Here is a 15657-nt window from a genome sequence, read left to right on the forward strand (position 1 = left end):
TTTGATTTTTTTATAGTTATAAAAATAATTTTGTTCAGTTAGAGAACAGACACTACAATTAAAAACTGAACTCAATTCAGAGTGAGCCGAATGAAACAAAAAGTGTCCATGTAAACGTGGCTAGTGTCTGGCCATATAGATGTTCTTGTTAATTCTGTATCTGCATCTTCTGCATCTTTCAAACACTTGATAACATCTAAATATAACTGAGGCTTTATGGAAATAAAACATTAGAGCAGAGGAAAACTTTTAGTGTAATGTTTTCAGTAACTGTAAATTCTGGGTCTGCCAAACTATTTGTAATCTAACTACTCACTGTCTAAAAATAAGCATTGTGTTTGATCTTTGTCTAGGGAGAGGTGACAATGACAAGATGAAACAACTGGAGGACAAAATCCAGAGGTTGACCAAAGACCTAAATGACCTGCAGTCAACTCTGCGTGGAATGAACGAGAAATTCCAGGAGGAAATGCGCAAACCCGGTTTTAATAGTGGCAAAACACCAGCTGATGCAGCCCAGCCTGAAATGAAAGAGACCATCCATAACATTCAGACCAAGCTTGATCAGTTGGATAACCGTACTCAAGCTCATGATAAGACCCTAGTCAGCATCAATAACCACCTTGTGAATGGGAAGGGTGGTGGCAATGATCTAGACATTGGGGAAGTAGGAGGAAACAACTTCAACACCTTGAAGGAGGAAATCCTCAGAGAGCTTGAACGTCGAGTGACGCTTTCTTGTTCTGCCTGTCAGTCTGGAGTGGAAGACCTAAGACGGCAACAGCAACAAGATCGGGAGAGGATCTTGGCTCTGGAAAAGCAGATTAATGCCATGGACCAGCGTCACCGCCAGACTCTTGATAGTTTGCGCCGAGACTTCAGCCGGTCTCAAGGCTGCTGTGACACTGTGACGGACATCAGAGAACGACTAAATAAAATGGAAGGGCAGATAAGCTCCACATCGGAAGCCTATGACAAGCTTAATAATCGTCTGAACAGGGAACAAGGAGGAAATGGAGGTGGTGGAAATTTTGGAGGTGGACCAGGACAAGGTTCAAAAATGCAAGAAGACCTGGAGAGAAGGCTCAACAACACTATCCAGAGGGCAGAGGAAAACTGCGCTTATATGGAGACTAACATACGGGACTCGTTCCAGCAGGAACTCAGAAAACTTCGCACTGAATTCAATAATCTTATTCTTAACCAGGACGACAGAATTAATGACATGGACATTGATATAGGAAACGTTAAAGAAACTGTATTTGATCTTGATAAGCGCCTGTCTCGGCTCGAGAATACAACATTGTTTATAGACAGGAGGTTAAGCGAATGCTCTGGGTGCTCAGGCTCAAGTTCTGGTTCAAGTCCGGGCAGTAGTAGTGGTTCGAGCTCTGGCGACACTGTGAAGTCTTTGGAGTGGAGAGTCGTTGCAAATGAAGATGAGATCAAGAGGTTCGACACCCGACTCAAGGATCTCTCTGTGTCCGGTGACTCTCTTGAGGATAAGGTCATCAACCTCAGCCATGACGTTCGCAAGATCAAAGCTCTTACTGGAGACAATGGGGAACACTTCAACAGGATTGTTATGGAGATTGAGAACTGTGACGTGTGCAGCACAGTGGAAGATGATCTGAAGAAACTCAAGAACATCACAAGCCATGCCATGGACAGATGGCAGAAGGAAATGAACCACATTAAAGGGAAATTTGACTCTGGTCAGACGGGTTGTGTGGACGTGTGTTCTGGTTTACAGGACGAGATGGATCAGTTGAGAGAGGAGGTACAGAAATGCAGTGGTCAATGCAAGATCACCCTGAATACTCCTACCGGAACGGAATCAGAAACTGGTCATCTGGATGACCCACAAAAACCACTGGACGGACACAGTGTCATCAGCAGTAATACCGGTGACCTCAGGTCAATCCAGGGAGAACTGTCTGAGGTCATCTTAACCTTCAGCTCCATCAATGACACACTAAAAGGTCTGGAGCATGTGGTGCAGAAACATGACAGCGTTATCACCGACCTTGGGAACACCAAAGACAAAATAATTTCTGAGATCGACAAGATCCAGCAGGAAATGACCGAGCATATAGAAGATAGTAGGGTACGCTTTGATAACGTTGATCAGGATGTACGCCGCTTTGGGAACAACTTTGTGGTTGAGATGGGTGACTGCAAGAGGACTGGTGATGGTCTGGATAAGAGGCTCTCTAAACTCGAAGTGGTTTGTGGCCGGTTTGACTCTGTCTCAGACAATATCCAGAAGATCAAAGAAGGCCTGAACAAACATGTGTCTAGCCTGTGGAACTGTGTCAGTGGGCTAAATGACACAGTGATTTCACACAGCGGGTTCATTGAGATCCTCCAGAACACACATCTGGATGATATCCACGGCAAGATCAAGAGACTCAATTCCTCAATGGTCCATGTCCTCAAGGAGTTCCAGAGCTTTACTGAGAATGACTTAACAGGTCTGATTTCAAGTGCTGTTTTTTATTTGCTATCATCTTAAAAGTCATGTCAAGATTAACTACAATTTGACAGCATCTAAGAACATATCCTAAATTTCCAGCACCAGTAACTGACATACCTCCTGTATTTTAATTGATATCAGGGTTGTGCATTATTCATAATTGAAATGAGAATGGATTCTAGTTCATTTTACGCAGAATGCATTACTTTGTGTTGAATGTCTTTGAATTGCAATTCAGTAAATTCCTCTTCCTGTCTTTCCAATTTAAATTCCAATTCAACTTCCTGTGACCAATTTAATTAAATTTCACTCTCATGATTTGAAAGTGAGACAATTCTTGAGTTTTGCACAACCCTGATGGATATGAAAAGAGGAAAAACTCTTTAAATAAATTCATTTCTAATAATAGGTTTACCCGGACCCCCAGGTCCTCAAGGAGAAAGAGGGTTCGCTGGTCCACAGGGGCCTCCAGGTAACGACGGACCACCAGGTATTCAGGGATTACCAGGGCCAAAAGGACCTCCTGGTGAGAAATCTTTTTTTTTATTTTATTTTTTTTATTCATTTGTGTTATGTAGGTAATAACCCCCAAAAATTGAAATATTTTGCCATCATTATTTTACTATACTTCATTTGGAGGTTGGCTGTATGCTGTACTTTATCAATGACAGAATTTTAATTTATGGGTGAACTTCACACATTTCATGTTATATGACACTTGCACGTGACTCACATTTTACTTTCTCCTATTTTAGGTCTCAGAGGAGAGCGAGGTGTGTATTTGATTTGCTTTCAATATTTGTAGCAGCCATGTCTTAGTCAAGAACTGAGGTTATTTTGATGTGTGCTAATCAATGTCTGGAATGAAGGCAAGAATTCACTGAGATATGTCTAAAGTGTCTGTCTGTATGAGAGTCAGCCATTTTTTTCTTTCTGTCTTGAGTGTTGCAGCATATGTTCAGTTGTTATTGTCAGTACTGGGTCAGTAGTTGAGCCAAAGGTCAGCAGCTGATCACTAAAACTGGTTGTGTAAAGCAAGTCTATATGAGACTGAGAATATAGAGATACATTTAGGGTTAGGAATCGTGGATGTCAATTTGAAAATGCTTTTAAAAATACTGTTGATATCTTCATTTCAGGTATGGCTGGTGCAGATCCCAACATACCACGTCTTTCCTTCTCAGTAGCTCTCACAAAGCCCATGGTTACATCTGGAACGATCATTTTTGATAAGACCTTTGTAAATGAAGGAGACTTTTATAATCCAAGAACAGGTAATCTTGGCACTGCCTATAAACAGTCTATTTGCATTTACACTTTTGCATGCATAAAAAATAATGTATATGTATAACTTTCTCTTAAATACAGGTATCTTTACTGCACCACTGGATGGACGCTACTTCTTCAGTGCTATTCTGACGGGCCACAAAAATGAGAAGATCGAAGCTGTGCTGTCCAAGTCTAACTATGGCCTGGCTCGGGTAGACTCAGCAGGTTACCAACCCGAAGGGTTGGAAAACAAACCAATGGCCGAAGCCAAACCAACACCAGGTTCTCTGGCTGTCTTTAACATCATCCTGCCCCTTCAGCGAGACGACACAGTCTGCATAGACCTGGTCATGGGCAAATTAGCCCATTCATCTGAGCCTCTAACTATCTTCAGTGGTATGCTTCTATATGAAGATGTGTAGGGGTCTTTTAACTGATTAGCACTGAGACTAATCAGACTCAAAGAACCAGCAAAACGACGGGGCTAGAAAGAGACACTCTAAATGACGTTTATCCGCCTGGGATGGCGATGCATTGATTTTCCTTCAGTATTGTTTCCAATATTGTTAGACCTCCTATGAACTCCTTGAACAGAGAATATAGTTTTTAAATGGAGGAACTGTTGCCCTTGATATGTAATCCTAACCCGCATTTTTGGAGAAGTGTTGTAACAAATACTACTGCAGGTTTGTGCGACCGATGTTGACGATGTTCCTATTGAGATATTTCCATGTTATATGAATCACAGACATGAGTTATGAATAATTTCTCATGTACCGAAGATGACCGTGAGGTCTGTTCGACTTCCTATGTATGCAACTGCACGGTAAATACTCTGCCAAAGAGCTTGACTCACAGTCAGGGTTAAAGGTTAGCCTGGTGGGTGTGGAATTCGGGAGATTTGATGAAAGGAATTCATATTTTTGCTGTGAATGTTTAAATCCTGTGCTCCTTTTTTCTGCTTAGAGTCAAGGGATGATTTTTAAATCTACAATACGTGACTTCATTTCAATTATTTTATTTTGCTTCATTATAAGTGCCAAGTTTTCAAGGAATAACTTCCTGCTCTTACCAAAGATGCTTTTACTTAATGAAATATGTGGTTGGTAGTTAATGATTTCAGGAAACATTCAATGTTATCCAACCTGACAATCAGTGATGTTTATCATTGCTTCCATACAAACTCTCCAAGTGCCTCTGGAAAATTGCAAAGAGATGAATGCAATGAAATCTTCATAACTCAGGCACACATTCTGCAATGGCTTCTAATCAACAAGAAATAGGCTTTTTTGTACATGCACCGTTCCGCATTTTGTGATCCCGTTGAAGCGTTTACAAAAACATCAGTTCTACTGGAGTGGTGGACCGTTGCATTTTGCTCCATATTCATATTCCAATCTCACAGCCTGAGCTTTCAATGGAGATTATTATCAAACAGAGTCTGTCCTTAATGTGGTTCAACAAAGTGCCTTTGAAGAAAAACAACGCCGAGGATTCAGAGGGTGTCCTTCATCAACCGATTCTGTCTGTGTGGTCTCGCTTGAATGTTTACTGTACGACAGCCCAAAGAATTTTGAACTACGCGGCTTTTGCTTTTTCTTGTTTGAAACATGCTTGTGCAATTTTACAGATCGTTGGGAGGAAAGATCTCTGTGTAACGCTATGAAATTCAAATGGTCAAGAATGTTGAAAATTAAGGCTGCTATCTTTTATGTGCTATGTTTCATTTATTATTTTTAGTTATAAAAAGATTCCCCAGCTCATAAAGTGGACGTTACGGCAGCAGTGTAAGCATTAAAACATCTATTTACATGTAAAAGAGTCCAGATCTAAAAAATGTATAGTTCCCTCTCATGGTTTAACCTGTTACCTTGAATGTGTACATTGGCAACACGTGTGTTTCAAATAAAGATATTTAATTTTACACATATTAATCTCTGCTGAGCTTAGTATTACAGGGTTCTGTCAGGTGTACTGGATTACTGGAAGACATACCATTTAATTTAGCACCGGTATTGTGCAAAACACTAAGCAAACTACTGTTCATTGTCTCAAACTCAATGGAAAGCATTCTTGTACTCAAGAACTTTGATTCTGTTGAATAGAATTCCAGTCAGTGATTGATGGTGCACGTTTTGTCACTGACTATGACTTTTTTTTCTCTATTGAACATTGAAAATACCAATACTTGAGTTGCTGGATCATTTGTCAAAGCAAAATTTGATTGGAAACATGTTCTCAAATAGAAAACACCCACTGTTTCTAAAAAATATTTTTAGAAGCATGTGCACAGAAACGGTGTGATTGAGGAGAGGAGTGCACAATGCATTTCATTTTCCACGTCGCAAGCCAGAGAAGTCGTTTGGAGATTGGCTTGTGATTTAATGGAAAGAAAAACATTTCTAGGTGTCCATCCATAGTCATACTGGGATGTAGTTCACAATGAATAATGCCTTGTGCTGGTAAGTGAATCTCATGCCCTCTCTGATACATGCCACCATGGGGAGTTTCCATGTTTTTCCACTTCTTTATAATATTGTATTTCTGTATTGCTTTTAATACTTTAACAACTCTAAATCCAGGGTGTACCGAAGGCCAAACATATGTTTGTTTTTTTTCTTTCTTTTCTCTGTTAAAGTCATGAAACGCCATTCACAACCCATTTTACTTCTGTAATGTAACATTTCCTAATGAAACCGAATATTCAACAAGTAAATGTAGGGTGAAACATGATTTTATCCATCAGGAATTTAATTGTCTGAAGTACAGAATGGAGACTATGTGAATATTCAATGGATTGTGGGCGCAATGAATTGGCATGCACATTAGAGGCTTTTTGACTAAAGCTTAACTTCACCCCTGAGAGCATCTCGACATATCCAAATGGTAATGCTTTTTTCTTTCTTTTTTTTAACAGATCTATAGTATTTTACTGAACTAACTATTGTCAACATTTTAGAAAAGATGCATAACTTTCAACAACTATAGCCTATTGTTATTTGGCTATTGATTATTTGGTCACACTTTAGATTAGGGTCCAATTCTCACCATTATATACGACCTTCACCTCAGTAAACTCCTCATTTCCGCTTATTAATAGTTAGTAAAGTAGTTGTTAAGTTTAAGAATTGGGATGGATTAAGGGATGTGGTCATGTAGAATAAGGCATTAATATTTGCTTTATAAGCACTAAAAAAACAGCTAATATCCTAGTAATATGTATGCTAATAAGCAACTAGTTAATAGTGAGAACTGGATCCTAAACTAAAGTGTTACCAGTTATTTTTGTTTACTCCGCTCATATTCATGTTTGCTGCTGAGTCAAAAAGAAAAGTTGGTTCAAAGGCAGAGTAAGTTATTATATTCTGATGAAATATTATAAAGACTTTTTTTCTTTGGAATAATGTGCACTGATGAATCTTTGCTAATGGGAGTCATGTTTGAGGCTGGAAAGTAAGAACTACAAAAACAGCAATCAACAAATTATTTAAACATGACAATGTCAGTGATTACTACAGATTTCTAGGCATTTGATAGTTCATATTTCCACAAATTTGAGAAAAGGGTGCATTTTTATGCATGCATGAATGAAAGAAGTTTTGTTAGTGTAATGTTTTCCTAAGTAACTATCAGACAGATACTGTCAGACAGACAGGGTGTCATTATTGCACATTGGGTGTGGTGAAAGTGCTGGCCAGCTGTGTCTAAATGGGATTGGGTGGGAAAATGTCACGTATCCTGTTTGTCTTTCATCTTTGTGCACTTATATTCGGCTGTCTTCCTCCTTCTCTTGTTCTCTGCATACAGTGCAAACACACAGGCCTGTGCTCCCTACTGCTGTAGAGATGCTTGCCAACCCTTCTGTATCAATCAGGGAACAATATCACTCAACTCCTCATAACTTATAAGAATTATCAAAGCATTGCTGAATACTATATTCACTAAATGCAGAACATTTGTAGCGATTTGCTCAAATTGCTTATTTGAAATGAAGTTCAACTGGTTCAATATAGCTAAAAGGTTTTATTTTTATTTTTTTAAGAAGTCTCTTATGCTTGCCAAGACTGCATTTATTTGATCAAAAATAAAGTAAAAACAGTACTATTGTGAAATATTTTTTCAGTTGACTTTGATACTGATTTGGTACTCAGTTACTATCAATTATAATGGCTCTTATTATCAATATAACTTTTTTCAGGACTCTTTGATTAATAGAAAGTTCAAAAGAACTGCATTTATTTGAAATAGAAATCTTGTTAAATTATGAATCTTTGCTGTTACCTTTGATACATTTTATGTATCCTTTTTCAATAACAGCATTAATTAGAAAAACAAATGTTTAACTTACCCCAAACTGCTAGTGTATCACAGTTTCCACAAAAAGCAGCACAACTTTTTTCAACATTGATAATAATAATAAATGTTTCTTGAGCAGAAAATCAGCAAATTAGTGATTTCGAGATTAGTGATTAGAGTAAATGGTTTCAGAAGGATCATGTGACACTGAAGGCTTCAGTGATCCTTATGGTAAATTTTGACATTCTTTCACATTATTTAATTTTTTATTTTTAAAGCATCAATGAAGAGTAGTAAAACAAGTTTAAAACTTTAATTTAATCATGCTAATACAGAGGTATCAGTAGAATATCCCATCATTATTTAGTCTTATCCTTTGCATTTACATTAGTCTTTTCTATGTGAAGCAACACTATTCAGTCTATCATCATACCTTGACAGTGACTAGTGTCTAACAACACTTGTTAAGTTTCAGCAGAGCGTGCTTCATGTCTGTACTACATTCCAGCTGTGCACCTCTCCGCCATGTTCAGTGTAAAATTCCATCATATCCATGGACACCGCATTTTTTGCCTGCAATCTGGCAGCCAAATGTGAGAGCATCCTGTAGGCTGCCCCCTGCAGAAAAGAGAACCAACCCGGTTTGAACTGATTTACACAACTTATAAAAACTCATTAAGTGTTTGTGTTTCAGAATCACACTTGCATTCATACCATTTGAAAGGGAATACATGACGGAAGCATTGAACGTATCCCCTGCTCCAAGTGTGTCCACAAGCTTCTCAGGTGGGAATGCATCTGAATGGATGACTACCCCGTCGGGACCAATGGCATCAGCTCCCTTTTCCGCCCAGGCACAAATGAGGGTAGCTCTAGACACACAACCAAACTCACGTAAACGCATGAAAGGGCTAATATTTGAAAAGAACATACCCTTGAGCAGTTGTTATGATTATACATAGTGAGTCAGCAGTTTTTAGAACACTAGTGACATCTAGTGGTCGTTTTACTCACCCCTTCCTCAGACGACCGCTGAAACCCTTCAGTGCAGCAGAGGCCGAGTCAAACCCAAAGTGCTGGGCCACGTCCTTACTTACAAAGACCTGAGTGAAAGCGGTCACAAATAAACAGGTTGTGTAGTGTTCAAGCATGTCTCAAAGCTTATCAGCAAGCCTGCAAAAAATCGGCACACTCAGATTTCCACTGAATTTAAATGCACTTCTCCTTTAACTCATATGCTTCTTGTGTATTCAATATTTTGTCTAATATATATATATATATATATATATATATATTCATATTTATTAAATATTTTGACTTCAGCTCCCAGTAACAGTGCAGTATCTTCAGCTCTTACTTAACTTTTTAAAGTTGGGGTCGGTATGATTTTATTTGATTAAAAATACAGTAAAAACAGTAATACTGTGAAATATTATTACAATTTAAAATAGATGTTTAATCGAATATGTTTTAAAATTTAATTTATTCCTTACAAAGGTAAAGCTTTTTTTTAGCATCACTGCTCCAGTCTTCAGTGTCACATGATCCTTCAGAAATAATAGCATGCTGATTTGCTGCTCAAGAAACATTTCTTATTATTATCAATATTGAAAACAGTTGTGCTGCCTAATATTTTTGTGGAAAATGTGATGCATTATTTTATGGATCCTTGAATGTTCACAAGAACAGCATTTATTTAAAATAGAAATCTTTTGGAAAATGATGTCTTTATTAACACTTTTGATGAATTGTATGCATCCTTGCTGAAAAATAATTGTTCTGACCCCAAAAATGTTAATGGTAGTGTGTGTGTATAAATGTATATATATATATATATATATAGGCAGGCAGGTTTGAAGTCTAACACATGTAGTGAAATCATACCAAATCACCAAGAGGGAAAAGCTGGTAGAGGGGTTCCCTGGTCTTTTCGATTTCCACAGAGATGGTTATTCTGTTCTTCTCTTCCTGTTTGCTGTTATACTCTCTCACCCTCTCGATCATCTTCACTTGTTCGTCAGCATTACGGCCCTGAAAATGCATTCATAAAACAATCAGCTCTCTACTTGTGGAATAATGTGTCTCTTAAACACAAATAGTGTGACTAGTGTGAACTTGGGCTGTTACTATGAAGCAAGTCAAAGATATTTGGCAAACACTCTTACCTCCCAGTGGACCCACTTGTACTGGCTCAGGTCCACCTTTGAAAAGTCTTCTACAGAAACATCTGGCAAGTTTCTGATTAAACAGAGAATAGCCGATGAAAGTTCTCTTGTATGTTAGACTACAACAATCAGTGTTCAAAGAAGAACGATTAGTAAATAATAAGTAATGACTGTACTTTGTGTACATGATAGGTCAATATTACTATTGATTATTGTGACATGATCTGCTGTAATTCTATAATACAAAACTGTTTACAGTCACAAACTGAATCAGTGATGGTCTGTATAATGGGAAAAAACTTAGCTTGTTCCCTTAGACCGGATCCCTGTCAGTTTGTATACAGTACAACATTTGATAACAGTCATCAGCACAGACAAATAGTCAGCTCTGGGCTGTTATTTTAAGATAATTATGATTATAAACCAAAGTCTGTCTCTCAGCATAGAAGGAAAAGGTTTGGAAAGTTTTCAAAACAGGTTTTAGAGACAAGAAATATTATTCAAGGCCAAGATTAGAATAAATGTTGTTTTATTTATTACTTTGCTACAAACAAAGCAAATACATGTAAATGATAATGTTCAGTCAACCAGTCTAAACCGCAAATATAAACCTCACCAGGCCGATCAGGACCTTGACCTGAAGTGGAGAGGTTTTGTATTATTCTGCAGGGGTTCATTTTGTGATAATGAATGGATGATTGAACATTATCTCACTTACTACACGGCTACTCGTCAAATAAATACATAAATAGACATATTGATTTGAGCTGAAATGATATTATTATGTGACGTGACACTACTAAAGTAAAATCAGTTGCCAGGGACAGTGGTCACTACACAAATATTTGGCCATGCAAATGATCAATCAGAATCAAGTATTTCAGAGAGCCGTGGAATAAGTTAGCTAGTTAGTAAGCTTTGACATTGTGTGCTGTTGTGTGTTGTTGTGTGTTGTTTAAAACAATTGATTAAAATAATCTCGGACAAAACGGAAATTTTTTAAGAAAATAAATTAATGTAAATAACAAATCCCCCCAAAAAATAAGCACTCAATTTAACGCATGCAATGTCGAATTGTCATGATTTCTTAAAAGCATTTACTTTAAGACTAAGGGTACGTTTACACGACAACGATGTACTAAAAACGGAAAAAGTTTTCCTTTGCGCTTTTCTCGTACAGACGACAACGTCAAAACGATCCCTGTTCACACGGATCCGCGAAAACGATAAAAAAAACCCGCTGTACTATTCATGCCAGGCCAGTAGTTGGCGATATCACTTTGTAAAGAAACACTAAGCGCCTATAGACTTAAACACGTAATACGCGTTTTTACAAATGAACTCTTTCCCCGCCAGCATTTTTTTTTTTAAGTTGCCAGCCACCGCCAGTATTTTTGGTAATTTTCACAAAAGTTTCATGGCCCCCAGAAAATGTTGTTGTATGAATATCTGAACATGCAATTTATCAAAAAAAAAAAAAAAAAAAAAGAAGAAGAGAGCCTTTGGTTAAAAAAAACAACAACAGTTTTATCCTAGATCGTGCATTTTTTATCAACACTTGAATATGGGTAAGTTTCATAAAAAAAAAAGCTACATTTTGAGCAAAAAACTGAGAAAAACACGTTTTTGTCAAAGACTACGTCCAGATCGGATTCAGAACGATGATCAAAACACAGATGGAGTAGATCGAGTTTAACACGCCCAAAGTTTCACAGTCCTGTAGCTCGTCCTGGGTGGACATTTCATTAGGCAGTTTTGATTTATATGCTGTTTAATGTTGATGATCGCGTTATTTTACATATGATTACATATGATATCGCTTGTTTCTGCATCTTACCGGCACATGTTTTTATCAAGAGATCCAGTACTCTTTCAGAAGATGAGTAATAGCGCCCCCTACCGTATAACAGTGAAAACACGGAAAGCCGGAAAATTCGATAGATGACAGGGAAACTTTGTTTCACTAATGACGGAAATTTCCTTCTATGGCGGGGAAATAGTAAATACAGTAACGGTATCATTTTCAAAAACTTGCACTTCGAAAACCGTTTTCAAATATTTGCGTTTTCAGGCCCCTTAAACGCCATTGTCGTGTACATGAACGGCCAAAAACACATACATTTTTTGTTTTTAGTTGAAAATTGTGTCGTGTAAACGGCCCCTAAATTACTGTCAATTACGGCAGTGCCACTTAATAAAGACTTTCTCAGATTATGTTTGAGAATGGGAAATGATCATTTACCAGGTGCCCGTCTAACTTTGATTGTATAGTTATGATTATTGTGACTTTGGATGATACTCTTACGTGTCTGAGAGCACGACAGTGCGAGAGCCATTGGTGGGACACACCACACAACAGGCACACGGGGTCTCACCCCACTGCTGCCAAGCCACACCAGATATGTCCACCCCACGCCGTGCAAAATCCCCCACGATGAAACTAGTACAGCAAACAGAGAGGCATTGCAGTGACCCATATGCAGTGGCACTACTGACTGATTTGAGCAGGAAAGGAGCAGGCTCACAATGATTGCCAAACTGATCTTCGAACCATGCACCTTCAGTGCACCTTTTAATAGGGAAAAAGCAATAGTGCATTTTCACTTGTTGTTTTGATGTGTCAGGAATGTTTCAGCTGTCCTGTGAGGAAAGAGTTTTCATAATACTTACACAAACTCTCACACACAAACCTGTTCATATGCAGAATTGTACGGCTTCCTGTCGCCTCACTGCTGATTACTACAGAGGCTGGAAAGGAGCATTCAGCATGCTCCAGAAGAAGAGAGATGTCAATCTTGTACATTTGAAAATCATTCAAGATGAAGCTAGAAGAACAAATTAGCAAGGAAAGGTATGCATACAGAACGTATGTGTGCAGATTATGTAAACTAAGAAAAGAAGTACTTTTGGGAAGATGTCTGAGGGAGTAAGAAAGTATCCAAATATCAGTAGGGTACAACAGGGCTATTCTCTTTTAAACCACTAGATGGCACAACAATTCTGCACTTTTCTTAACAGCCTCTTGAAGATGCATATGGAAATATGGCTGATCCTTAAAACGATCGCGGACAGCAATGCAAAGTTGATTATGCACTAATTTGATCTAATATTTGATGTTTTTTACATTGTTGTAGATTTATGTAGCAAATGAGAATCAATAAAATTATTGAATATATTTTGAGACAATGATCTTGTTAATGTTTTTCAGTTTTGTTCAAGGTAAATAAAGCAACAGTTTTTCAATAACTGAGGAATGTGTAAAAGTATGGTAATTGGGGTAAAAGGCACCCCTGCTGTTGGGGCAAAAGGCACAATAATTAAAATGATGATAAATAGCAGGCTGACTTTTCCATTTGTTGACATTACATAATTAGATTCAGATGGTAAATATCATATATTAAGTTGGGTGTCCATCTGAGAGATAATCTCCATATTTATAATGAAACCATCATATTTAGGAATATACATCATATCATATCATATAATAAAATATAATATTTATAGTTACTACTGTAAAGCTATATTAAATAATCGGGGGAACTCATTTAATGCTTTTAGAAACATTACTTATTTAAATACCTTTGTTTCTGTATTTACTTATTTTTATATATATTTTAATGACAAAAATTAATTAAATTATCAAATTAAACAGAAAATAATAGTGCAAACTATTGCTAAAGTGATTACCTTAGACATTATTAAAAACACTTTTTAGCTAAAGCATTTGTATAATATGTGCCTTTTGCCCCATGTGTGGGCTAAAAGGCCCACCTTGCCACCTCTTACATTTATAAGATATTTTTAAACAAAACAAACCACATTTATGATTTATTTTCACACAAAATCTGCTGCTCCATCAATGTTCAATTTTTCTGCAATCACACACTATGGGAGAAGTAAAAAGCAAAATGTTCTTATGGTGTGCTTTTAGTCCCATTGTACCCTATATCTTGGTATGTTATAGCCTATACTTTATAAATTGATTACACACACCCAAACACACACACACACACACACACACACACACTGTCATTCTTTTTATATTGTAATTTAACGTAATAGTAGGCAGAAAACACTTACTCAGCTACTGGTCCAGGAGCCAAAGACCCCATAAATGCACATGGGGCCCCAAGTAGAGACAAAACAGTGCACGTGTTTGATGCGTTTCCTCCTCTTTGCCATCTCTGAGACAAACACCTAAGTTACAAACCAGTTGCGTTATTTTATGACACCTGTGATGCAACATTGACTGCAGGGTATAGCAGAACACTCTAGCCTAGGCTTATATGTTTAGGCTGATTATGCTTTTGAAATGCTAACGCAAAGGTGCATTAATAGCCTAGTAATTGTAGAATGTTATCAGAATTTCCCACCTGGTATCAGTATCTTCTTCCGGGTATTTATCCACAACATTTATGATATCCAGACACACCAAACCAATGCTGAGTATCTTTTTGTCCCCCATATTCTCCCTGCAGAACTAAATCCTGAACTATGGACTTTGGTAGAAAGGTCATAACGTCACATTATCTCGAACAAAAGCGGGTGAGCGTTTCTCTCTCACCGTGAATGGGACACACTGTAAACATTGGACACGAAGTTTACCGGGTTTTGCCGAGTGTGGCCGAAAGTGGCAGCGCGAGCGGAGCGCAAGGACACACGACGATTCCCGACTTTTATCGAGAGCAGCCGAAACTTGCGCGAGCGCTTTCCGTTATGTTTTAGCTCTGCGTAAGCTCTGAAATGCATTTTCCTGTTTAAAAACACAGAAATTATTCTTTGGTTAGTCATAATTTTAATCTTTATGAACATACAAATATAACTGCATTTTAGTAAGTAAGTATTCCTTAAGTAAGATAAAACTGCCCATAAAATCTCAGTAGGTCGTTCCCCCAGAGGGGTTGCTAGGTGACAAGATGGGTTCGGTTAAATCACAATACTAGCTACATGTTGACTTTCTTCCAGTTATTTCAAGGTAGCTATTTGTGTAATGTATGAATATTTCTTTTCATGTATATGGTCGTGAAACGGATATTTGATAGAGACTTTTTAAAATGATTGCGTTTGTATAAATATTATATGCGCAATTTTGTACTCCGTCCAAAATACCTCTATTTTGTACGCTCTCTTTTCTATTTTGCTAATAGCCAATACAATTATAAAGGCTGTTAATAAACATAAATAGTATATGGCTATATTAAAAAAATATGAATATGCTATTTGAATGAAAGTTTCATAACATTTCTTAATATTTGTAACTTTACACATGATCTTTCAGTTGGCTTATTGAATGTTTTTTAATGTTATTTATTAGGCTAGTTCTTAAGACCAGGAAAACACAGAGTTGAGAGAATGGAGATGACTTCAAAAAGTGAGGCGAAAGGCAACGTGGAGGTCCTCCAGATCTATAAACTCCTGCAATGTGTACGGGAGAAGAACAGACCACATATA

At 37.5% G+C, this 15657-nt stretch overlaps 2 protein-coding genes across 4 annotated transcripts in view; one reads left to right on the plus strand and one right to left on the minus strand.

The window, feature by feature from the left end:
• Positions 1-5673, plus strand: part of emilin1b (elastin microfibril interfacer 1b) — a 32695-nt gene extending 27022 nt beyond the window's left edge. The window contains exons 4-8 of the mRNA XM_082142310.1: positions 354-2474; positions 2886-3002; positions 3232-3249; positions 3616-3750; positions 3845-5673. Coding sequence (XP_081998436.1) covers positions 354-2474; positions 2886-3002; positions 3232-3249; positions 3616-3750; positions 3845-4167 — 2714 coding nt within the window. The 3' untranslated portion in view covers positions 4168-5673. The remainder of the gene's footprint in view (positions 1-353; positions 2475-2885; positions 3003-3231; positions 3250-3615; positions 3751-3844) is intronic.
• Positions 5674-8340: 2667 nt separating this feature from the next.
• khk (ketohexokinase) lies at positions 8341-14810 on the minus strand. 3 transcript variants are annotated; one of them, XM_082142367.1, is made up of 9 exons: positions 14580-14810; positions 14287-14403; positions 12897-13031; positions 12512-12646; positions 10207-10279; positions 9926-10072; positions 9056-9144; positions 8756-8913; positions 8341-8659 (listed from the first exon to the last, which is right to left on the minus strand). In XM_082142367.1, exons 1-9 carry the CDS (start codon positions 14669-14671, stop codon positions 8571-8573), a joined length of 1035 nt encoding a protein of 344 aa, XP_081998493.1. In that variant the 5' UTR covers positions 14672-14810; the 3' UTR covers positions 8341-8570. The 3 variants fall into 3 exon arrangements, with proteins under 3 accessions (XP_081998493.1, XP_081998491.1, XP_081998492.1); XM_082142365.1 differs by lacking the exon at positions 12897-13031 and having other exon boundaries at positions 14580-14809; XM_082142366.1 differs by lacking the exon at positions 12512-12646 and having other exon boundaries at positions 14580-14809.
• Between the last annotated feature and the right edge of the window lie 847 nt (positions 14811-15657).

This window comes from Leuciscus leuciscus (assembly GCF_965113295.1).
Source record: "Leuciscus leuciscus genome assembly, chromosome: 17".
Taxonomy (NCBI): domain Eukaryota; kingdom Metazoa; phylum Chordata; class Actinopteri; order Cypriniformes; family Leuciscidae; genus Leuciscus; species Leuciscus leuciscus.

What these genes read in the sequence shown, in the direction of transcription:
- khk (XM_082142367.1), bottom strand. Translation starts at nt 14,671, where the DNA reads ATGGGGGACAAAAAGATACTCAGCATTGGTTTGGTGTGTCTGGATATC. An exon ending in ACAATTCTGCATATGAACAG is followed by an intron (nt 12,647 to 12,896) that starts GTTTGTGTGTGA and finishes TTGCTGTACTAG; the next exon opens with TTTCATCGTGGGGGATTTTG. An exon ending in TTTTCCCTCTTGGTGATTTG is followed by an intron (nt 9,145 to 9,925) that starts GTATGATTTCAC and finishes GCTTTCACTCAG; the next exon opens with GTCTTTGTAAGTAAGGACGT.